This window comes from Calypte anna, chromosome 26 (assembly GCF_003957555.1).
Source record: "Calypte anna isolate BGI_N300 chromosome 26, bCalAnn1_v1.p, whole genome shotgun sequence".
NCBI classification, from domain to species: domain Eukaryota; kingdom Metazoa; phylum Chordata; class Aves; order Apodiformes; family Trochilidae; genus Calypte; species Calypte anna.
The window spans coordinates 4,568,645-4,592,445 of NC_044271.1; the positions used below are offsets into that span (position 1 = coordinate 4,568,645).

The 23,801-nt window shown below is 48.2% G+C and overlaps 1 protein-coding gene across 1 annotated transcript in view; it reads left to right on the forward strand.

Annotated features, from left to right (window-relative positions):
• The window catches only part of LGR6 (leucine rich repeat containing G protein-coupled receptor 6), a 107,313-nt gene that overhangs the window by 72,567 nt on the left and 10,945 nt on the right, over positions 1 to 23,801 (forward strand). Inside the window, exons 6-12 of the mRNA XM_008499531.2 lie at positions 6,600 to 6,671; positions 16,056 to 16,124; positions 17,574 to 17,645; positions 18,271 to 18,342; positions 19,446 to 19,514; positions 20,402 to 20,473; positions 22,859 to 22,924. Coding sequence (XP_008497753.2) covers positions 6,600 to 6,671; positions 16,056 to 16,124; positions 17,574 to 17,645; positions 18,271 to 18,342; positions 19,446 to 19,514; positions 20,402 to 20,473; positions 22,859 to 22,924 — 492 coding nt within the window. The remainder of the gene's footprint in view (positions 1 to 6,599; positions 6,672 to 16,055; positions 16,125 to 17,573; positions 17,646 to 18,270; positions 18,343 to 19,445; positions 19,515 to 20,401; positions 20,474 to 22,858; positions 22,925 to 23,801) is intronic.

Here is a 23,801-nt window from a genome sequence, read left to right on the forward strand (position 1 = left end):
CTGGAAGATGCTCTAAGGTCTCCCCATTGCAGGGTCTCCTCTTCTCCAGCCTGAACACCCCCAACTCTCTCCCCCTGGCTCCAGAGCTGCTCCAGCCCTCTGAAAATCTTTATGATCCCCATCTGGATATGAAATGCCACCTTTCAGTTTGGTAATATGAATTGATACCAGGGGATTAAGTAACCTCAGCATGTGGTGCCTTAGTGAAAGTTTAGTGATTATTTTGCTTACAAAATTTCAAGTGTTTACAAAGCCATCTCGCATAGAAAGTGCTTGGGCAAAGCAAAGTCCAGCATTCTATTAATCACCAACTTCAGCTTCTTAGAAAAAGCATAAGTACTTTTTTTAGGAGAAATATTAAAATCAATTTGAGAAATGTCAAATAAGTAGTTTTCACCCACAATACTGCTCATTCTACAAGGCATCCCATGACAATTGCAATGCAACCACTTCATTCAGCTTTAATGGCTAGCACGGCGGGTGAGCTGACATTTGGAGTCTTATTTCAGTCTCAAAAGCATGCTGCTTTCATTCTGGCTTATTCCATACTTTGGGTGAGAAGAAATTCCTTTATTAAACAGGCAAGCTCAAGAAATAAAAGTCATTGACCGTTAGGTCACAAGGGAGAGAATAATATCCCACCACAGACAATTGGAAGGGAACATGTGTGTGATCCTGCCAGGCAGTGTGGGACACGATGCTGAATTTTTGTGGGATCACAAGTGTTTGGCAGAACTGGCCCCATAGATCTCTCCCATGCTTCCATGAACACCCTTGTCAGCAAGCAGCTAGTGGAAAGTATCCCAACACCCTTCCTGTGGCATGGTTTCCTGCTTCAGACTCACCCACCAAACACTTCCAAAATCCACCCTGCCTGGGCAGGGGAAGCTTCGGGGAGATTTTCCTCACCAGGATACAGATGGTCCATATATGCATTCCTCTCCAATTGGCTGCATTTGCATGGAGATGGAGAAGATCTGGCTGCTAACATGAACATTTAGGGAACTTTTAGCCTGAGAGGTATTAAAATGAGCACCTGGCGGAGAAGAGCCAAGTGAAAGTGCAGAGGAGCTCAGGGGAATCTCTCACAGAATCACAGACTCATCAGAGTTTGAAGGGACCTCTGAAGACCATTTAGTCCAACTCCCTGCTAGAGCAGGATTGCCCAGAGCACATTCCCCAGGATGGCATCCAGGCAGGTTTTGAAAATCTCCAGAGGAGACTCCACAACCCCGCTGGGCAGCCTGGGCCAGGGCTTGGTCACCTTCCCAGTAAGGAAGTTTTTCCTCAAGGAACCTCCAGTGTTCCAGCTTGTGCCCATTGTCCTGTCACTGCAGAAGAGCCTGGCTCAATCCTCCTGACACTCACCCTTTAGGTATTTATAGACATTGATAAGATCTCCTCTCAGTCTTCTACTCTCCAGGCTAAACAGTCTTAGGGGTCTTTCAATCCTTCTTCACAAAAGAGATGCTCCAGTCCCCAGTCATTTTTGTTTCCCTTCTCTGGACTCTCTCTTGCAGTTCCCTGTCTCTCTTGAACTGGGAAGCCCAGAACTGGGCACAGTTCTCCAGATGTGGCCTCACTGGTGCAGAACAGAGGGGCAGGATGAGCTCCCTCAACCTGCTGGCCACACTGTCCCTCCTGCATCCCAGGATACCATTGGAGTTCTTGGTCACAAGGGCACATTGCTGGTTAACTTCTACCTACCAGGACTCCAAGATCCTTCTCCTCAGGGCTGCTGTCCCTACCCCAACCTGGTGCACAGGGTTATTCTCTCCTGCACAGCCTGGTTAATACCCATGGCCATGGCTAGCCAGGGCTGAGGACATGGTCTCCCCAGGGGCAGGGATGTGCCTTTCCTTCCTCCACAAACATTGGGCCTTTGGAAAGAAGTGGATGATCATCTGCATTGATCCAAGCATCAACATCAGCATACACAGTCCTCAATCTGGAACGAGTTAAGGGGTTCATTTTGGCTAATAAATTACACCTCTGTCGAGGAATGCCCTGATTGTATTCCCATGTATTGTTGCTTGAGGGCTCTAACCAGGACTGCAGGGTGTCCAGTGAGCAGAACCTCATGGGAATCATCCATTGGGAGATCTGTGACCCTCAGGAATTGGCACCATCTCTTCCTCAGTTTTATAACAAGGGCTCCATATGCTGTGGTGTTGGCACCACGCTGCTGATGGCAGAAGGAAGGTGGCTTGTCTGATCTGTTCCCTGATGGGAACAGGATACTGAAGATGTTACCTATGAGTTTGATCTATTCAGCACAGAATGTCTTAGCATCTACAAGCAGAAATAGTCCAGATTTTTTTTTCACCTAGTGATTTTTATGAAGCACAGGGGGTTTTTTGCAAAAAGCATCTTCTCTCTTGGGCATAAAAGAGTTTTCATCTAGAAATGAGCATCTGAAACCCCCATGCTGCTGATAAAGTGGATGACAGCAGTGCTCATTGGTGTCCCTCATCTCTGCTGGCTGAATTCAGCAAAAAGTCCAAAGATGAATCACAGCACCTCTTCAGCCCCAGACCCCAGAGCGTTTCACTGGTCCTGCAGCAAAATCTCACAGGGACAAATCTGGGAACTGCAGCCAAAAACTTCCCCAGCACCACAGTTGTGACCTTGCTGCCACATCTCTGCAATGAGCTGCAGGTCCCTTCTTTCTTGGTGGCAGAAAAGGGGCTGAAACCAATCTCAGCAGAGATATGTGTGTGGATGGGACACAAAGTCACAGTGACACAGACCAGGCAGTAGAGAGGTTTGCTCTGCAGCCCTGTAATGATAGACCTGGCTGGAGAAATTCTTCAGGTACTTTTACTTTCCTCACACCTCAGCCTTAGCTCCTGGAAACCCCACTGAGTCAGACATTCCTGCAGTGCTGAACCATCCCACTGTCAAAAGAACAGCATTTGCTGCCTCACACTGAGTGAGCTTGGAACCAGTGAGTGAACTTGTCCCCAAAATGTAAAAAAAAAAAATTGATGCTCCACTCCTCTGGCCCTGAGCCTTGTCTACCTGCACGCAGGTCTTTCCAAATCAAGGATTGGTTTTGAACAAGGAAGTTCTTTTCATACCACTGCCACTGGACCTCACAGTGGTTATGCCTCCGGTTTCAGTAACAGACTGTTCTCCAGGATCTTTTAATCTGCTGGAAGAATACATGGAAAAGAGGGTGAAATGAAAATGAGAAAATCTACTAGGAGCACTGCAGGGATGATTTGGAAAATGTCCTTTATGCCAAATTTGTCATTAGAAATTGCTGGCAAGGACAGAATATCTTCCTTCTAGAAACTGTTGTGGATTTTTTCTTAGGCACAAAGGAATTTTGTAAGGTTGGTTTATTTTCTGATGTGCTCTTAAGGTCTCATCATCTGAGACATCAACCAAGACAAAGCATCTCTCTGTAGCCTCTCAGGGGGGTTGTGGCCGTTTGGTATTCTGCAGCCACTGTTTCTTCTGTCTTTTATTAGTTTATTAGTCTTCTATTAGTTTATTCCGCCTTTCAGCAAGGCATGGCCTGGGTTCCTCTGCCCCACCACACGATGTGGCAGCCCTTGTGCTGCTGCAGGAGCACATGGGGTGAATTTTCTGCTCTCCTGCCAGAGGTCAACCCTGAAAATTGCTTTTGTGAAGAGGCCACTGCTTTCTTATGGAGATGCATAAGTGGAAAACAGTCTGCATGCCAGCCCACAAAAAAGCAATGACTGGCTTCTCTTGGGCAAACCTACTTTCATGGATGACTGTCCCAAACCAGCCTCACTCCATAGTACTGACCTGCACAGGCAGATAGATATAAAGTCTTACTCATTGTGCTGAGGACAGCAGTGGGTACCAGCTCCAGTAAAGACTTTTCATAGTTTTGCATCACAGGAGGGTTTTTTATAGCCCAGAGACAAGTATCTTGAGTTGCTGTCACCCCAACTGTAATTTACAGGGCAGAATATAACATCATGTGGGCTGAGCTCAAATTAACAAACACCGGAGATGTTGCAATTCCACTTGTTAAAATTTGTTTACCCAGGGAGGGAAAAAAAAAAGGCAGCATAGAAGAAAGGAATGTCTTTTCAAGTGTTTACCTCCCAGCTCTCTTGTTTCTATTATTGCCATGTGGTTGGGTAACAACTCTAGAGTTCAACTTGAAGAGTAATTTTTTTTTTTTTTTTACAACTCTCTTTTTTGGTTGTTTCTAATTTTCTCACCAACTAAGAACATCCTTTTAATGCTTTTCATTAGTCTGCCTCCAAACAAAGCACTTTAGGACCAAAAATAAACACAGCAGGTGACTTCTTTTATCTTCTGTCTCCTTGCCTGACCTGAGTGACAGTAGTCAGGTCAGACACCTCAGACAAAGTGTCCTGTTGTACCACTCAAAAAAAATCTCCAAGGATTTCTTACCCAGCCTCTAGCATTTCTTTTCCCCCGTGCTGTCCCCTTGCAGGAGACAGAGGTGTGGGGCAAGGAGTTCCTGGGGTACCTCTTGCTGCAATGAGAAACTCCAGATCCCAACCACTGCTCAGAGGGACCCAAATTATTGGCACCAGCTAGCACTGGAAATGACAAGTGAAGGGAAGCATGATCTGAAGCTATCCCACAAAATTTGATGTAGAAAACCACCTGGATGTGAATTTGTTTTCTTGTGATGAAAAGAAATTTATCCTTTAAGATTCTGCTTTTGATCTCCTCTTCTATTCTCTTCTAAGAGCATCTGTGAAACTAAGGTTTCTTGCAGGCAACTTCCTTTCCTTTTTTCTGTTCACACAAAGGAGCAAACATATTTTACCATTCATCTTTCCCCTCCCTTCCCCTTCCAATGAAATGTTGGTACATTCTCATCCCAACAACATCCCTCTTGGGCTGCTTTCTGTTTTGCCCCCACCAAACTGCCCTGGAGCCTGGCTGCTCCTCCCCTCCCAGCTCCCTCCTGTTTTACCCAAGAATATTTGGCAGTGGAAGCTTCCTGTTCTCAGCCAAACAGGTCTCACTTGAACCCAGCTGGAGTGAGAGATTTTTCAAGCCGAGACAGATTTAGATCAAGCAGCGAAACCTGAAAAAGTGATTGATCCACCTGCCAATGTGGAGCCTTCCCCGGGCTCCGGGGAGGAGGACAAAGGCTGCAGAAGGCAGAAGAGAACCCCAGAGGCAAGTGGCGTGACATCAGATTAACCACATGGTGTGCTCTGTGTTAAAGGACTCTGGAACTGAACTGAGGAGGAAACCAACTCTGGTAGAGAGCAAAGAGGCCAAGATTCTGCCCAGAGGACTTTAGCTCCTCAGGGACATTTCTCTCCACAGACCACCAAGCACAGGCTGGTCAAGATGCAGGCTGGCATCTCAGCAGTGGGTTGTGTTCTCCTGTTTTACAGCAGATTGTCCTCAGGCTGCTCCTGAACCTCAGGCTGTCCTTGTGTTATTCCACAGGGAGATGCGCAATGAGCCGTGCAGCTCCCACCAGCTATAAATGAAGTAATTTGGCAAAAACACTAAGACGTGTACACACACACACACGTACACAGGGTTTGGCAACTGGAAAGAAAGAAATCAGGAACTAAGGTCCTGGGTTAGCTAAAAAACCATGACATGGGAGTAAAAGGCCCATGGAAACAGGAAGCCCAGCAGGCAGGACTCCAGGGAACTCACCACCAATGGAGCTTCCAAGAGAAAAATTCCCAAGCAAGCAGTGCCTGTACTGTACTCCAGCATCACTATTAAGACTGGGAGGTCCAGAGGTCCACCAGATCCACATTTGTGACATGTAGCACCAGGATGAAGGGGTATAGTGAAGAAATTGCTGCCTTGGTGTATAGAGTGTTCATCAGCCTGTCCCCTGTGCTTCAGCCAGACACTGAAACACTCACTGCAATCCAAGATAATCCAGGAACTGTCAGAAATATTTTGTTTTTCTTTTTTTTTTTTTTTTTAAGATAATAAACTGTGACTAACAGGATGATTTTTAATTCAAAGCCTTCTAGCTGCTACTATGGCTCTGAGGAGTACAGGTATGGCTGTTCATGGTGCCCATGAACAATTGTTGAAGCAATCTGGGACTCTGTTGGGTTGGGCCGAATGTAAGTTGAGATCTTGGGTGTTTCTTGCTCTTGCCTCTTGCTTAAGCACATTTCTCCAAAGTCCCCTGGGAGCGGTGAAAGTGGAGGTCTTAGGGAAACTCTTATGGCAGCCTGGATTTCCTGGGAAATATGGGAGCTCTGGAGCTACTCTGCAAGCACTGTTGCCCCTGGAGCTTGTCCTATGGGGAAAGAGAAAGGATGTTGTAATACTGTAGTGTAACAAGGCAAACCAGGTGCCACTAACTGCCAGGTAGTGGGCATGAGCTTGTGTTAAGCCCACCTGTGCTCCTTTTATTGGCCCTCTGGTTCTGCTCATGTGCAGTGGGCCCCCCCCCCCCTAACCAAGCACAGGTGGGCTTAACACAAGCTCACGCCCACTACCTGGCAATTAGTGGCACCTGGTTGCCTCGTTACACTACATAATACCCACTCATCATCCAGTTCAGTCTATGTTCAGTTGGTAGGATGGCTCAATGAGTAGGATAAGGTCGGCTTGCCCTTCCCCTGACCATCTCTGTTTGTCCACAGGCACCTGCACAACAAACCGGATCCAGGCCTGGGAGCCAAGGGCTTTGATGGGCTGCACAGCCTGGAAACCCTGTGAGTCCCCTCTTTTCTTTTCTGACCCTAAAGATCTGCTGAGTGCAGCACAGGGAAGGCTGATGGCTCTGGCTCAGCCCACAGCATCTTCACCCCTCACCACGTTTCTGAGGGCAGCAGCAGGGCTGGCCCCAGGCACCAGCTCAGCAAGTAGATGTCCAGGTCCTGGTGGCAGCCCAGACATTCTCCTGCATCTGTGCCCACTGCTCTGTTGTGGCTGCTGCTGGCGGGGGGGGGGGGGGAGGGGAGTGGAGGGGTGTCTGGATGTGTGGGTGGGAGTGGCCATGGAGGAGGCTCTGAGGCTCTGAACACAAATCCTAGTCCTGGTGATACCCAGAGAGCTCCCTGGTATGCAATGCTCAGGGGATGCCCTACACCTTCTCAATCATTATGCACATGGTTCGCCACAAGCCTCCCAAACTCTTGACTCCACTCAATGGAGGATATGGCCCTCTCCTCCTCTTGGCCTGGCCACTTGTCACCTCCAGACCAGCAAGTATTTTGAGGCGCTGATGTCTGAGGGACACACTGCTCCCCAGGTGGAGCCATACACCTCATGTCATTTTCAGCCCCTCATCTGCCCTGTGCCCAAGGCTGCCCAAGCTTTGTGGCAAAAAAAGCAGCCAAGATTTGGCTGCACCAACCCGCTGAGCTGCTAAACATGCATCTCCCTACCACCTCCCCAGCTCCTGTGCATGTGGGAGACTCTGACAGTCTCTGCACAACCCCTTTAACTCAAATTATTATTACATTCTGTTGACAGCATTTAGCAGATTTTCTTGGCTGTGGGAAGCCAAACTGTGGCTTCTCAGTTACCCCGTGGGCATTACCTCCTGGAAGGCAGCAGGATGGGTAAGGATTGGTGAAGACAGGAACTTCTCCGGGGTTCCTTAAAATGAGTATTTGTGGCCAAATGTTTGATTACAAGCCAGGGCACATCTGTTGAAGAACTATAGAATTTGAAAGGAAAAATAAATCATTTTGGGCTTTTCAGAGAAATTTTAGGTGCAGAAACCTCAGTTTCCCTAAGGGAAATATTTGTTCTCATATTCAGCTCGACAGGGAAATTGTTATTTTTATCAAATGCACCCAAAACTTCAAGAGAAGCAGCACCCACTGCTCCATGCAGGTCCCAGCAAATAGGCACAACTACACTGGACACCAGCCCCAAGAATTGTCATTTCTGCAGAAAACAGATCCCAGCGGGAGCATCTCTGGGCTTGGAGAGGACCTGGCCTGTCTACTTTAGGAGGGCAGCAAATCTAGAAAGAGGTGAAGTGAAGCCAGATGAATGACTTCATGTTGTCCTGCTACTGGGCACAAGTCAGCTCTTCCAGGTCCATGGCAATAGCAGCTCTGTGTTTTCCATATGGGTGAGGGTAGATGTACAAACACTCACCAAGTCTCAACCACTCCAACACCAGCATGGAGCTGGAGAAAGTGTTTCAAAGAAATTTTTCTCTCTCAGGGCAAGATCTGGCTCTTCACCAGCCCCCCCAGCCTCCTCTTTCTGGGCAGGCAGGTTGGAAGCAAGTCAGAGCTCGTCTGGCAGATTCCCAATAGGGTTTCAAAAACAGCCTTGAAACTGAGTGCAAGTCCCTCCACAAGTTCCCAGTAGATTGAGAGAGACACAGAGCAAACCTGTAGGGCTGTGGAAAGAAAACCCAAGTGTGGCTGAGCCATGACACCATGGTTAGGTGGTCAAAGTGGGTGATACTTGGAGTTTTTTAGCCTGAGTAGGAGGTGCTGTGGCCCTGACTGCTGAGTGCCACACACATGGGCTTGGAGAAGTCCCCAGGACCCCATGGGCAGCAGTGGCTCTTGCAGGGTCCTGGGTCCATAGCTTGGGAGGGGCTGGTACTGCCCAGAAGCACCTGACCTGGTTAAATGCACATTTTCCCATCACAAAATCTCCAGATACCCCAAACACCTGCTCAGGGATGGATTTATTGCTGCTGAGGCAAAGGGGAAAAATGCAAAACAAAAGCTGTGGCTGTCCCAGAGGTCCTCTCCATGGGCATGGTGACCCTCCTGCATACAGAGAGCACAAGCTGAATGGAAAAGAGGGGCCAGGGCTTCTCCCTGCCCTGACACAGGCAACCAGAAAGACCCTGACATTGGCAGAGAGTGAAACCATCTCCGCAGTGTCCTGGCTCCCAACGACAGCAGTGCTCAGAAGGCTCCTGGAGCCGAGGCAGGGATTGCAAACCCACAGCTGCTCCTGGGACCAGCCCAAAACACTGAAGATCTCCAGGCTACAGCCAAAATAACAGTGATCTGCCCCAACAGTGCAGCTTGTTCTGATTGTTCAGGCATCCCCAGCCTGTCTCTGATGCAGACGGGATGGGGAAGCAGCACCCAGAGCCTCGCAGCCCTCACCCATCCCCTGAGGTGACCCCACTGCTTCCTAACTCTCCAATTTCTCCCTCCCCACCCACATCCCTGCCAGATTCTTGCTCATCAGACAAAGGAGATAAATCACTTGGAAAGAGCAAATCTCTGCTCATTTAAAAACCTTTTAATTTTTTTATTTTTTTTTTTTAATAGCGCTAATAAATTAAATACGTCTCCCAGAAGGGCTAAATCCCAAACCCTCTGGCTTCAGGCATTTTATCTGCTTAATCTCGCCCCACAGGAAGTGCCCTCACCACAGGCTTTCCCAGCATGCTGCCCCATTATCTCAGTAATCAGCCGAGTCTGGAAATGTAAAGGAGAGCTGGAACCTACCGACTCTTCTAGAGAGTTGGATTTTCTAGGGGAGGAAAAAAAAAAAAAATAAAAAAAATAAAGTGCGTGTTGGGCAATGAAAGCAGGAAGAAGGAAATGGGAAATATCTCCACCACAGCTCATATGAGGGTTGTTTAACCCTTTTAGGACCAGGAAGGCTTTACCTTTCTCCTCAAGTGTTATTTGGCTCCATCAGCACGTTGAATGTGAAAGATTTTGTTCAGTCTCGTGATGATAATTCCAACCTGTGCAGTTCCTGAAGCAGCTGATGGTTTGACCTTCCTGCAGAGGAAGCTGTGGGAGCGTTTTCCCTATGGATATGCTGATCTCTCCCGCAGGGAGCCGGGGCCGATCACCAGCAGCTCCTGCACCTTGGGAGGTAGGAAGTGGCTGCAGCTTCCTCCCCGCAGTAGGAAATGCTCTGCTGGAGTTCATCCTTTCCCAGCTTCCCTTTTCCCTTTGCCTGGCAAAGCTCAGCAGCCTTCTCCTTGCCTCCCCTGCCTGCGTCACCAGCTCCGTGGTTTTTTGTCTGCGCATCCTCGGCTCCGCGCTGCTCCGCGCTGTGCTCAGCTCCTTCCGTGCCTTGTAAAGGATCCATGCGTGGCAGCGCCTCTGCTCCCAGGACCCCCATGAGATCCGTTCTCAAGGGCTTATTTCGACCTCGCTAAATAAATTAAATGGAATTGAAAACATATTTAATCTGGTACCTCCGTCAGTTAGAGAACAGACAGAAATCCTGGTTGGAACAGACACATTCCGGGCACTGCTGTGCTTGTAGATGGAGAAACAGAGCTGTGTGAGGCAGAGTTGGCTGCTGGAGGAATGAAAGGACAGACAGGTCCCCACAGCCCAGCAAGAGACTTTCAGTGCCACAGAAACCCTGTAAATGCTGCAGTTCAGTGGAAGTGAGAAGTTTCCGGGCCAGACTGTCAGAACGAATCCTTGCACAGAGGTCTTTGCTTGCTCCTTGCAGAAATCGGGCACCATTAGTACCTGACAGCCATGTGAAGACCCATGACTGATCCTTTGGACACCCACAAATCCTGCTGCATTCTGTAACAGCCTGGCTTCTCCTTATAATTTGCCCAAATGAGACTTTGTGGGAGATCATTAGCTTCCCAAATGAAAATACTGACCCTAGCAGATGATTCCTGTGATAGGGCCGTTTCTCTCTCCTGTGCACACTTGAGCATCCCCCTCTTGCATGTCTTCGTTTAGGGTTGGGTCACCAGCTCCATGCTGGCTGGAGTCAGATGTGTGGTCCAAGTTCTTTCACACCCCCCTCCCCTCCTTTCACCCACTCCAGACACTTGATGCATCTTTTCATCCCTGTGGTGGTGGGGAAGAACACACACTCCCTGCACATGTTAGTGGCTGCCAGAAGAGCAGGGTTTATGCTGGTGCTAAACCACAGAAATGCTGCACCTGATGGTACAGTTGCTTTTCATACTCCAGAGTTATCAGGCAGCTCTTCCCAGCTCAAGCTCAAGCCATGACCTCGATTCAAGGCATCTGAGTGAAGCTGCCTGGTTGGTTCAGGGCAAGAGGTCGAACTAAATGGTCACAAAGCCCTCCTTGGGCTTTCAGACTATGAATTAAATCATTTCCAGTGCATGATTTGGCCATGACTAGCAGCAGCAGTAGTTACATTTACTGGCAGCTCAATTAGATGCACAATTAGGACAGGTGGAAATGCAGGTCCCTCTCAGAGGCTTCACAAAGTCTCCCTCCAGGCCCCCCCAGGAACACCTCAAACTGCCCTGGAACTGAAATAGTAAGGAAATGTCCCATTCCCAGCTTCTAATCTCGTGGCATCTTCAAGTTTATTAGCTGCAAATTTGTGGTGTTTTGTGGCTTATGGAAGAATTTATAGCACTATATAAATTTTTTTGGGCTTCCTGTGTGGAACCACTAATAGTCCCTAACAGGCAGAAAATTGACCTGAGACTCTTTCCCCTCCTTCTCTCCTTTTGGCCCAACTGAAGATATTAATAGTTCCAGGCTGTATGTTGTCAGCTTCAAATCACTCTGGCAGTTAAAGCCCAAAATAACTGAGCCTTTGATGTCAATTTACTTTTTATTGCTAAATAAACAACAGGGTTTGTTAAGATCTTCCAAAAATGAAGCTATAGGCCCACTCTAGAAATAACAGCAATGGAAAGCCAGCCAGTTCATTGTGTTTTGGGCAGACCAAGTGAAATTTAAAAGGTTTTCATTTTAAAAAGAAGAATAGACAAGGCTCCTTTCACCATCCCACTGTGATGCCCGGAGCTGGTAACTTGGACCCCAATTAAGGAAAGTGATTTTTCTTTAATAGTCATTTATCTTGCAAATTATTTCTGAACCGATTGGCTGGTGTGGGTTTTTTTGCTTCCAAAAGCCCTTGAAAACAGGCAAACTGTCTTCTGGATGCCATGCCACTGTTTCTTTTTTGTTATGAGGCTTCATTATTGTTTTGGTGTAGCTATGGCCATGGTGCATTGACATCCTTCCATCAGGTGATGCTGGCATAGGGTCCACTTTCCTAAGTGTGCCCCAAAGGGCAGCACCCCACAGCCAGAAGACCCCAGACACAGCAAACAAAACTAGGGGCAGACCCCAGGGCTGGGGCAACTTAGACCCCAGCAGAGAGAGGCTCAGCTCCCAAGAGGCCCCCCCCAGCCCACGTACCACAACATTGCAGTGGGGAAAGTGTTGCCTGTTGGCAAGTTTGGCTTTTGCAGCTTTCTCCACATTGTCCCAAAGTTAGAAGCAATGGGAAAGTGTTGCAGCATAGAGCTGGGACCACCAAATCATTGCCTGAGTGGCTCAGATGAGTCAGGGAGAGATGGAGACACTTGGGGGCATTTTCTGCAGCATGTCCAGTTTCAGTATCCACCCAGCTCCTGGAAAGGGTTTGGAGGTGATGTACAGTTCACTGACATGCTCAGTGGAGAGATTTTGGTTGCCACTGAAGTCAAAGCACAAAATCCTCCCTAGCCCTCTGAGCCCAGACTCCTTCCCATCTGCCTTGACTCTATGCTGGAAAAGAAGCTCTGGAATCCCACCACTGGGACAAATTCATCATGGGAGGACAGGAGGAGAGGACTGATGTCTGGGATGGATGTAGCTCTGCTGATGTCACCCACTGAAAGACCCGAGGACTAAATAACACTAAATGAGCAAAAAACTTTACCCCTGGGTGAAGGGGCTCTTTCTGGGTCATTGAACCAGAGCCTGACTCAAATTCTGGGAAGAAAGGAGACAGGAGAAGAAAGCCAACCTTGTGTCCTGGTTTGGGTTTGGCTCTGGGGAGAGTTGTCCCACGGCAGGGAAGAGATGACACCTGAGGATCATCTCTGGGTTCTTCCAGCCTCCTCCAAAATCAAGAGTTGCTGCAGTCATTACTCAGAGGAGCTGTTAAGGAGCAGAATTTGTTTTGCAGGAGGGAGGCTCAGGTCCCCCAGACCAGGAGCCAGCTGCCAGGATATCCCAACAGGAACCACGGTGGGCACATTGTCCCTCTGGAACAGACCAGGGCTGCTGGCAGGCAGGCTGGAGCAGCAGCAGAGCTACACCTGGTTGCATTTCCACTTTCCAACAAGCCCAGGATGTGCCAGCATTAGAGATGGGAGCTGCAGAACACAATGGCCTTTGTATCTGTCAAGTACAGGGGGGAGGGGGGCACTGAGGTGCTGCCAGGGCTGGGAAAGGTGTGTGTTCACTCAGGAAAAACTGGTCCTGTAGATACTTGCACATGCATGGAGGTCCAAACAAAATGTTCATGTGCTGATGAAAGACCAGCCTGTCTGGAAGAGACACAGGCTGGAAAGGAAATGCATTTTTAGAGAAAGACAGGAGCAAATATTACAGCACACTGAGTTATTTCTTATAAATACTATTGGTTACAGATCTAATAAGATTGTTTCTTCTGTTAGTGAGCCAAGCCTCCTCTCTTGAGCAATATTTTCCAACTGCCAGCTTCTCACAGACATGTTGAGTATTGCTGGGGAGAATCTCAACCTGGAGCCATGGCAGAGCTGCCCCCAGTGTCAGTGCCACAAAGGCAAGGAGCTGAGTGTCACCTGGGGATGGGGTTCCCAGTGCCTCTCCCCAGGGTGGTCCCTTAGCACCTGCAGGTTCATTCCAGCCCCTCAGCCTGTCCAGAGGGAAGGGGCACACATCCACCCTCCCCTGACCTCTGCCACTTCCTGTGCTGCCCTGAAACCTCAATGTAGGCTTGGAAAATTACATCTGGGCGAGACTCTTAAAGGCATTAAGCACAGGTAGCGATTAAGCACTGTAGGCACAGACAGATGTTTGGGAGCATCACCACTGCCCTCTGATTTTATTCAGTTCATCCATCTGAAGGTTAATGGGATTTGACTGATGCTTTCAGAAGGCCCAGCAGTGTCCTGGCTGCACTTCTAACCACTCATTCTCTCTCTGGAAATCCACTCCAGTTTCTCCTAGAGCTACCCGGCCTCCCTCACATAGCAGAGGCTGTATAATGTGAGGGACTCAGTCCTGAGAGCAATGGACCTCCAAGAGCTGCCACCAGTGGCTAAGTGCATCCAAGCCTCTACTTACACCTTGCAAAGACTGAGACAACACATGAGCAGTTATGTGTTGGGTTATTCATTCTCAAACAGATCATTTTGGGCTCAAGGAGAGAAATCACTGCTATGCTGGAACCCAGGGACTGAGTGTGTCAGGGCAAGCTCTTCAGGAGACACAGAGCTCTTATTTCTAACAAACATGAGCTGGTGTGTGAAGGGGACACATCAGTCCTGTTTCACCTCTGAGCCCTGAGGACACACACAGAAGCTTCACGTGTGCAGCTTGGACACAAAATAGAGGCAAAGCTTGGGGTCTTATCACCAAACTTGTGATCCCTTCATGCTGATCACTGGCAAATGTTGGACCATCATCTGAAACTTTTCCTGACCTTGAGAGGCAGATCCTACAGGAGCAGGATTCATTTGCTCAAATCCATTCACATAGTGCAGGCTCCCTCTGTAACCAGAGAGAGAAAACAGCCCTTGGCATGGGGACATAAACCCACAGCAGGACGTGCCCCATCCTTTGGCTGCAAACGGAATCTGGCTACAGGGTCTGTTATGCACCTTGTCAGAGCTCCACAAGACAAAATCCACCCAAGAGAACCTCATTCTGTATTTTTCTTTGATTTTGTCCCTCATCCTGCAATTCCCTGTGAGGTTTTCTCTAGGATATGAGTCATAGAAGCCTGGAGACTTGTAAGGCTCAAGGGAAGACCAATGTGGAGCCTGTCTGGGTTCCTTTACTGTGTAAATACCTACAGGGCAGAGCCAAGATAGTCTGTAGAGTAATTCCTGAGCAGGGTCCCTGGGAAAGGAGAAGGCTGTGCAAGAGGGGGGAGGCAAGAGAGATCATACTGTAATTACACCATGCCTGGGCCCAGAGGATGAGAATTACAAGGTAATTGGGCAGCAGCTCATTGCTGTGTAAATGCATGGTTATTTCTGTTCCGTAAACCACAATCCGGGTTACATGGTAATTACTTTGAGGTCCATTAAATGTAATTATACAGTAATCTCCAGGAGCCAGTAATTACCCTCATGTTCCAAAGTATCTACCACTTAAAACTCAGTGAGGTTCATGCAGGTAGGAATCAGGCTCATGGTTTGCAGACCTCAGTGTTCGGTAACACCGGGGTCAGGTGTTACCTTTTCAGCTGGAAGTGACACAGGAGAGCCTTGGGAATGGCAGAAGAGGATTGGCACACATCTGGAGCTCAGCCAGTCTGATGGGCACCTTCCCATCAGACAGGACTGGTACCTTTGCAGTTCTGTTCCTCCCAGGAGCCAGCAGTGCCCACAGGATGAATAAATTATTTTCTGGAGATGCCAGCCTATCCTTGGAGAACAAATACAGCTCATGAAGTTTCATTCAGGCTTGGATGTCTCTTCTTATTGCCCAATCGGGACCAATAAACTCTCCACTTGTCATTATGACCAACATATTATATTTTACTTAATGTATTACACTGAAAATTAACCTTAATGCTCATCAGTGTCAATACCTCTTGCACAGAACCTCCACCTCTGGCTCACAGTCTCCAATGTGAAGTTCTCCCCAGCCATCAGAAGACATAGACCTTCCCATAGCCTGATCTTCCCACTGATTCCCATCCCAGCATGTCCCAGTGGAGGGGTGGTCCAGAGCCCCAGGGCAATGGTCCCTGATCGCCACAGGGTGAGCAGCCCAGGGAAGCCCTTTCATGGGGCCCACACAACTGAAGCTGCTCTTGTATTTCTTGTCCTTCATAAAATCTCATTTTGACCTGAAATGGCAGGGAAAAAATGAGTCACAGCCAAAGAAAGTCCCTGGGGGTGCTGGGACACTCTGGAGATGTGCACTATCCAGCTCCTGGCATGGATGGACTAGGGGGGAAGGAGCCCAAGGGGCAGCAGCCATGGCTTGGGCTGGTTCTGGCCTGACAGTGCTCCTAGCCAGGAATATTCCTGCTGCAGGAATGTGCGAGATTTTGTTTCCAGGCAGTGGCTGGATCAGCAGGAAGGAAAACCCTGTCTCCCATGCTTAACAACCAAGTTTCCATGCCTTCAAAGCACAATACACTTGGCTGAGTTTCCTACAGAAACCTTAATGAATGTTTTTCTCTTCTCTGTCTTTCAGGGATCTAAACTACAATGAGCTGCTGGAATTCCCTGGGGCTATCAGGACACTGGGCCGACTGCAGGAGCTGTGAGATTTTCTATTTATTGCTTTTCAAAAAGCATTCTCTTACAGTGTGATCAGTAAAACTGTGTGTGCTCTGACTTCAGGAGAGCCCTCAGTCCAAACCTTTTTTCTGTCTTTCCAAACCCTCACTGCCATGCATGTAAAAGCAGTTTATCCCCTGGATTTCTATCAGCTCCAATCATCAAACTCCATGGCTGGTGGAGGGGAGTGGGATATCCCCAGCAGGCTTGAGGCAGGTTCCTCCTGCAGTTCTTCATTCCCCTCTTACAGCTGAGGGACTTGAATTACATCTGATGTCCAGATATTTCTCATGTCCATTTCTCAGCTTGGATCCACAGCCATGGAGTTATCTGGATTATTGTGAGGCCATGGCTTCTCCATGCCCTGTGCCTCCTATTTGATCTCTCTTAGGACATAACAGGGTATTACAAAGGTTGATGACTGGTTTAGTGACCAGCTTTCCCTCCTCTAACTGGTCAGGCTGAGAAGCACTGAAAATGGGAAATCATTCCACTTAGCTTCTATGAAGCTAGAAGCCCCAAGATAGGGGTCAAATCAAGTTGATGTTCCTATGGACCCTAAAACTCTGTCACACAGGTGACAGGCTGGGGTAGGACAAAAGCAGAGGTTTTGGTGTAAAAACCTGACACGACTTTTTTTTCTCTTACTCGAAGAATTCCCAGACTTCTCTGATCAGACCAGTAATGGATATTACTCTGACTTCCAACATGAGAGTAGAGTAAGGTCATTAATCCACTTTGGGATGGCTTTTGAAATGCCCATCACTAAGGAAGAGGCAAATTTCAAGAAGCTATCCAGCCAATCACTCAGGCAGACTATTCTGCAACTAAACAGCCTGAGCATCACTCAGACTTTGGTCTTGGTCCTGGACACAAGATCCCGTGGCTGCCTTTGAGGGACAGGAGATCACATTGTGGCCACAGAGCTCTCCTCTGCTGCAAAAGTTTGCTGATAGCAAGTTTTTCAAGCTTAAGCAAGACTATCACAGCTAAATCTACAAATACTTTAAGGTCACACAGGCCAATAATTCATGGTAGGCTGCACCCTGAGTAGCAGCTGTGGAGCTATAATGGAGATCATCCATAAAAACTGCAACTCCCTACACGTATGTGATTTTTTTTGTGGTTTTTTTGGTTTGTTCCTATTTTCTGACTGTAAAGAATTAAACCTTAAGCCCTTGTGTCTTTGGTGGGTTAATCAGAGTGACCTATAGAGCACTAACACATACACAGAGTAAATACAGCAGAATTTGGGGCTTGGTCCAAGAACAGACTTGGCTCAATTGCTGGGATGGTGCTACAGCTGGGAAAAGAGCCTCCACCTCCAATTTGTGTGTGTTTTTGAAGTCTCCGTGCCTTTTAAAGTGTGGAGGAAAGGTGTTTCCAAGTCTTTTTCATCCATTGATATCAAGGTATTTGTTTCTCCCAACAGTGGTTTCCATAACAACAACATCAAAGCTATTCCAGAGAATGCATTCGTTGGGAATCCCCTCCTCCAAACAATGTAAGAAAATTAAATGAGTTTTCCTGAATTCTTATATCCCACAGAAAGGGGCATTTCCAAATGTCTTGGGCTGGAATGTCTGACAGTTGTCATCATAATCACAATTTGACTTCTGTTGTCCATGGAGCAGACAGAATAAAAAACAGAATATTCAGATCTCCATCGAATCTGCTCTTTCACAGCTGGTAGGGGGAAAATGCTGCTTGGCGATGATTCAACTCCTAATAAAGCTGCTTGGATAAGAGTTCAGTTCTCCCCACTGACTCTGACAAGTAGGAAAAATGGCAGTGCTGTGGCTATGTAGGTCAGGGTGTCATCAAGTAACCCAGCAAGGTTGCAGGACTGTAGCAAGGCTAAGGGGGGGGGGGGGGTGGGTCTGCATATTTCTACCCTGCCTGGTTCAGCAGGGGCTATTTCAGAGCATCAGAAGATGTCAGGTGGGCCACTGTTCAGCCAAAACAGGCTAGTGGGAGAGCCTAGGGTTTTCTGGAAAACAACAATTACTCATAGAATAGCCAGCACCTCGTACATAGTTTACTACTAGTTGCTCCAAGACCCGTGACCTGTAATAGCATCTTCTCTTCATGCCCAGCAGAGTCTGACTGGTTCATCATTTCCTTTGCAGCCACTTTTATGACAATCCTATCCAGTTCGTTGGACAGTCTGCTTTCCAGTACTTGCCAAAGCTCCACACTCTGTAAGTTCACCACACACGTCCTCAGAGAGGTAACACATCCAAGCTCCCAACACATCCCTGTGGACACCTTGGTGGTCTTCTCCTTTCCTCTTTTCCAGACCCTTGTGCCCATAGAAGACCGTGTTGCCACTCCTCTGGACAGTCCCAAAGGGACTGAGCCAAGGAGTAGATACTGCAGATGTTTTCTACTGGGGAAGAATAATTTTAAGAATGCTATTTCGGAGAGAGCAATTCATTCCTCCTGCCCACTCAGCTGACTGGCACTGGGCTTTTCTAGGGTCTCCACAGCTGCATCAGCACCAGCAAAGACTTTGCTCACAAGTGCCACAACTTTTTCTGCGTGTTGCTCAAACCAACCCTGAACTATTTATTGCCTAGTTGCCCAGACACAAGGACACTGGAGACATATGCTTTTCTCCATGAGATGAAGGAGTGGAGGAACACGTGTTCCATAATGTGCCATTCCACAAATAATCTCAGAGGGCAGCCACTGGTCCCAGTACTTTCTTCACACACATGGCCCTAAGCCTGCTCCAAGGCCACCACCACGTAGTGGGCACCATCTGGACCACAGCAGCTGCTTTCTGGCTTCTCAGCTAATCTGTTGTGGCACTAAAATACTGAGGCAGAGGCAACCTCAAACTATTTATAAGCTTCACCCAGTCTCTCACTGCAGGAACACACGCTCAGGGAAATAAAATAGATCCTGCCAGCACTTATGCATGCTTTAGATCCAAATGCATAGGCTTGGGCAGGCTGGGGTGGGATACCCTGCTTACATTCCCCATGGTAATCACTTGGGTTTTTTTATTTTATTTGCATAGAGATCACACCAAGACTGTTAGTGATTGGGGGAGGGTCCAACCTTGCCAAATCTCCTTGCACCCCTCTCCAGCTCCTGCATCCTCACTCTGTGAGCCACCTGCTCCACCCCCTGGCCAGCAGTGGCCAGAGGGCCACCTTGAAACCTGGGTTCTCTGAGGAACACATCTGAGTGTGAGGAAGCAGCTTTGCCATCATGGCTGATGGGGCTGGGACCTTGGGCCCCTGCACCTCCTTCCAGGTCCCTCTGTCCACCTCACTTCACCCTCATTTCTCTGCAGGTCGCTCAATGGTGCAACGGACATCAGAGAATTCCCGAACCTTAAAGGCACCACCAGCCTAGAAGTTTTGTGAGTGGCAACTCTCTCCTTTTTACCCTTCTGTTTGTGCTCTTCCTCCTTCAAGGTGGTCCAGGCTGTTTCAGACAGGACAGCTTTCACAATGCTGTGCAGTTGGTTGTCTTCAGCTCTGCCTCTCCCTGGTCACTCACCTCTCTTTCGTTTCACCCCTGTGGCTCTGAAAGCAGCTTTCCCTTCTGTGAGTTGCTTTTTTTTTTCTTTTCTTTTCTTTTCTTTTTTTTTTCTTTTTTAAGTGTGCACCGATCTTTTTTTTTTTTTTTTTTTCTCCCTTTTCTTCCTTCCCTTCTGCATCTGTGAAGGAACAAACCTTTGGGTGCAGTGCTCCAGTGCAGGGGTTTGGGCCCACCCTTCTACCAGCACACCCAAGAGAGCAGGAGCTGGGAAAACATGCTGTCACTGGACACCCACTGTTCTCCACTCTAGGGCATGAGTCCACAAGCTGTGCCCAGACTGGGAGCCCAGCTAAGCCTCAGTCCAGGAGTGTGACCTGGCCATTCCTTGCCTCAGGGACACACCATCCATCCCACATCCATGGGTTTCTGAGTCAGTCGTGGCTCTGGACAGATCATCAGCCTGGAAAATGGGGAACTGGAATTGCAGAGCATGCCATAGAGGACACTGCCACCTGCCCTTTACATGGCCAAGGAGAGGAATGAATTCAGTATTCAGCAGTGTCCCAGAATTTCTGATAGGCACAGTCACCTTCACCAGCTCCAGCAGCAGTGCCCATTTCCAAGCCAGATTTTATTTGTCTCCGGGTATTACGTTATCCCATTACTGTCTCTGCTGCCACTACCCGGGGCTGATAACTGGGCTTGTGGGTCACAGAGTCCCTGTGATGGCTCACAAGGTTCCTTCTCTCTCTTCCACCTCTCTAGGACCCTGACCCGAGTGGGCATCCAGTTACTCCCCAGAGGGATGTGCCAGCAGCTGCCCAGTCTCCGAGTCCTGTGAGTAACACATTCCTCTTCTTTCTGAGCTGGTCAAAAGTTCCATCAGACACTGGGCTTTCTTCTTGTCTAGCTCAGGGAGGGGACCAGCTACGCAAGATGACCTTCTTGTGTTCCCGCACTTTCTCAGGAATCACACCCCTCATTCCTGAGATCCCCAACTTCGTCTGCAGCAAAAGACATCCTCAGGAAATGAGTCACGAGCCAGATTTATAGGAGTTTTCAGCCTTAGGGTGAGCAAGAGGCTTGCCTCTCATCAGTCTTTGTACAAGCAAAATGAAAATGAAAACGTTTCTTCCAGGAAAACAACAGGAGTGAATTCTGATTCACAGAAATTGGGAACAAGAGAAAAAAAAAAAAAAGAATGCAGTAACGTAGTTTGTAACTTTGCAGATCACTTTTGGAGCATTTTGGCTCCAGCTGCCCCTGTAGGGAAGATCTCTCATCTTTAGACATCCGGATCAGTTCAGTGGACATCTTGCCACTGAAGTGTAGCCTTTGGAGTGGCCCAGGCTGTAGGGTTCCAAGTGCTCTGTCCATGTTCTCCAGTTATCAGACTTTAAACCTTTGCAGCAGATCCTATTGCTCATGCCTGCCCCTTCCTCAGGGAGAGTTTTATGGGGACACCACACCTTGTTCCTCTTTCCCAGTTAAATTTACTGATATTAACTGAATTACTTTCAGAGTTTGGAGAGAGAGTATGTGGGCTAATGGTGGTGCATGTTTACATCTCTCTTGCCTTTAAAAGTTTTGGCCTCCTGTCCCTGCAGTGCTCATGGCTGCTCTTGCTGCTTTCCCCCTCTTGGCAGGTTGAGGTTACAACTGTGATGCATCTGAGCACAGAGGACACAGTTAACATTGTGTTTCTGACCTTCTCCTGCTCCCACCATGCTGCAGATTTTCTGCTGTGGGAGCCACCCCAGGAGTCTGAGGCTGAGCTCAGGGTGGACTTGCCCAGCCTTACCTTGGCATCAACCTGGTTGCACCCTGCTGCTTTCATCCAGAGCTTCTCCTCAGGGCATAGATTTGTCTTTCCTCACAAGGAGAAACAGATGAAACTTCTCTGAGCAGAGTGAAAGTACTTTGATGCCACCAGTGCCACCCTGCTGTGCCCACAACACAGCAGCAGTGACTGGGGCTGCTCTGCTGGTAGATCTGGTTACCCCTGCTCTGGAGGAACCAGAAATAATTCCTGGGGCTGTGTTCTCCTTCTGTCATTTTCTAGCTAAGTCATCCTGACAGAGGTCCAATAGGAAAAGTGGCACAGGGACCAGGGAAAAGTGGCCAATACCATAGCTCTGACTGATGCCATGGCTCTGTACTGGGTAACAGTTTCCAGAGCCAAGCACAAAACTTTGGCTTGCTTTTCCCTTCCTCTTCCACCACAGAAAACTAGTAGAGAGGAAGTTGGTGAAAAATATGAATCATTGAAATGTTTTAGCATCACCTTATTGACAGCAATATGAAAACTGAGTTAGTGGGGAAGCCACATACAAAACTTTACTCTGGGGCAAATTTCTCTTAAACAACAGCCTCTGCTGTGGAGAGAAAGAGCTGATTTTAAGCATGAATCCTTACCCAGCCCGTTTCAGTTTTAGTAGATTTACATTAAACTGGATCAGGGTATGTTTTCCTCTGCCTACCAAGTCACTCCGCCCTGGGTGCTGGCATGACACTGGGCCATAAAGCAGTAGGAATGGGAGTTTGCCTGGAATTTCTTCAAGTGACAGCACATGAAAGAACGGGGACCAGAGCTGTTTACAGTCTGTAATGTCCTGTACCACATCCCTGCCAGTGCCACCTTCCCCAGCTCTGGAGAGAAGTCAGAAAAGGCTGAATGGAGGTGATGGAGCCCAGCAGTCAAGTTTGCTGTGCTGGAAAGGAGGCAAAGCCAAAACCTTCCTGGCTGGCCAAAACCTTCCCAGGCTCGGCAAGAACATCAGCAGCTTTGGTCAGCTCCCTCATGCCCAAGAGCGGGACAGGAGCTCTGACACAAACACCTCCCTGCTTTGCCCACAGGAAAGCAAAGCTGTGCGTGGCAGCATCTGACACAGAGACATTTCACAGCTGAGTTGGGGCTGGGGAGGAAAAGCTCATCACAGCTGTAGAGACAGCTCTGTCAGTCCACAGATGGTGCTGGAGAGAGCTGGGTTGGGGCTGGATGGGCAGGTAAACCCTAAAGGAATCCTTGTCTTGCACAAAGATGCTCAGAGCAAGCATCAGGAATGGCCGAGAGGAGATCCTCTTGCCAGGGGTTTGGTTTCTGCAGCTGAGCAGGTAGCAGCCAGGTCAATCCCTTTCCAGCAGTATTTGCTTCCCAAGAGAAGGCTCAGGGGCACTCACTTTTGCTCTCCTAACATTTCTGTATTGATCCTTCCCTTGCAGAGAGCTGTCACACAACCAAATCCAAGATCTGCCCAGTTTCCACCGGTGTCAGCGGTTGGAGGAGCTGTGAGTAGAGAGATTCCCCGGCTCTGGGGGGAAAGGGCTCTTTTGGGAAGAGAGGCAATTCCCACACACAAAACTCAATTGTCAGCAAATGCTAGAAAGCTGTCCTGACCCTAGGCTACAAGTGGACCAAAGCTCCACTCTTTGCCTGTGCAAAGACAGAATAAAAATAAATCCCCTGTACACAGGAATTTAACTAACTCAGCGGTTGAAGCCACAGCAAACAGAAGTAGTACATGACCGTGCTGAATTTTACTTCAGTAACTCAAGTCTCAGCACGAGCTAATCAAGAAATGGGTTTATCTACACCATAAATTTCTTCTGTTTCAAGGTGGGATCCCATGCCATGGGCACAAAGCATTTCTTATCCACACTGCTCAGGACTAGTCCCTCCGTAGGGGACTGATGCTTTCTTCAGGTGTTGCACTGGAGCTGGGTCTCCTCTGGGCCCTGGAAGACTCCTCTGGTTCCCTGAGACAGAGTTATTCCCAGTAAATTCCAAGTGTGTGGAGATCTGGCCCTACACTTCAAATCTAGCAGAAGTTCTTGGCCTTTTGGAGAAAAAAATAGAAAGAAAAATAAAACAGATATGTGGGAACAGCATCCCCACAAAAATAAACTGGAGAGATTGTCCCTGGTCTCTGTAACACCCTGACCTAGATGGCCAGACCAGTTCATGCAACCTTAGCAAAACCAGACATGAGGACACTTCAAAATCATGTGAAAATGAGTTACATTGCCCCTGCTGCCTCTTCAGGAGCTCTGAGGACAGAGTCAGAACTGGATGTGTTTTTATCTAAAGTACTCCCAGGAAAAGCTTTTTCCTGTTCATCCTGTTTTCCCCTTGCAATAAGAGTGGGTCTGCCAAGCTCCAGTGACA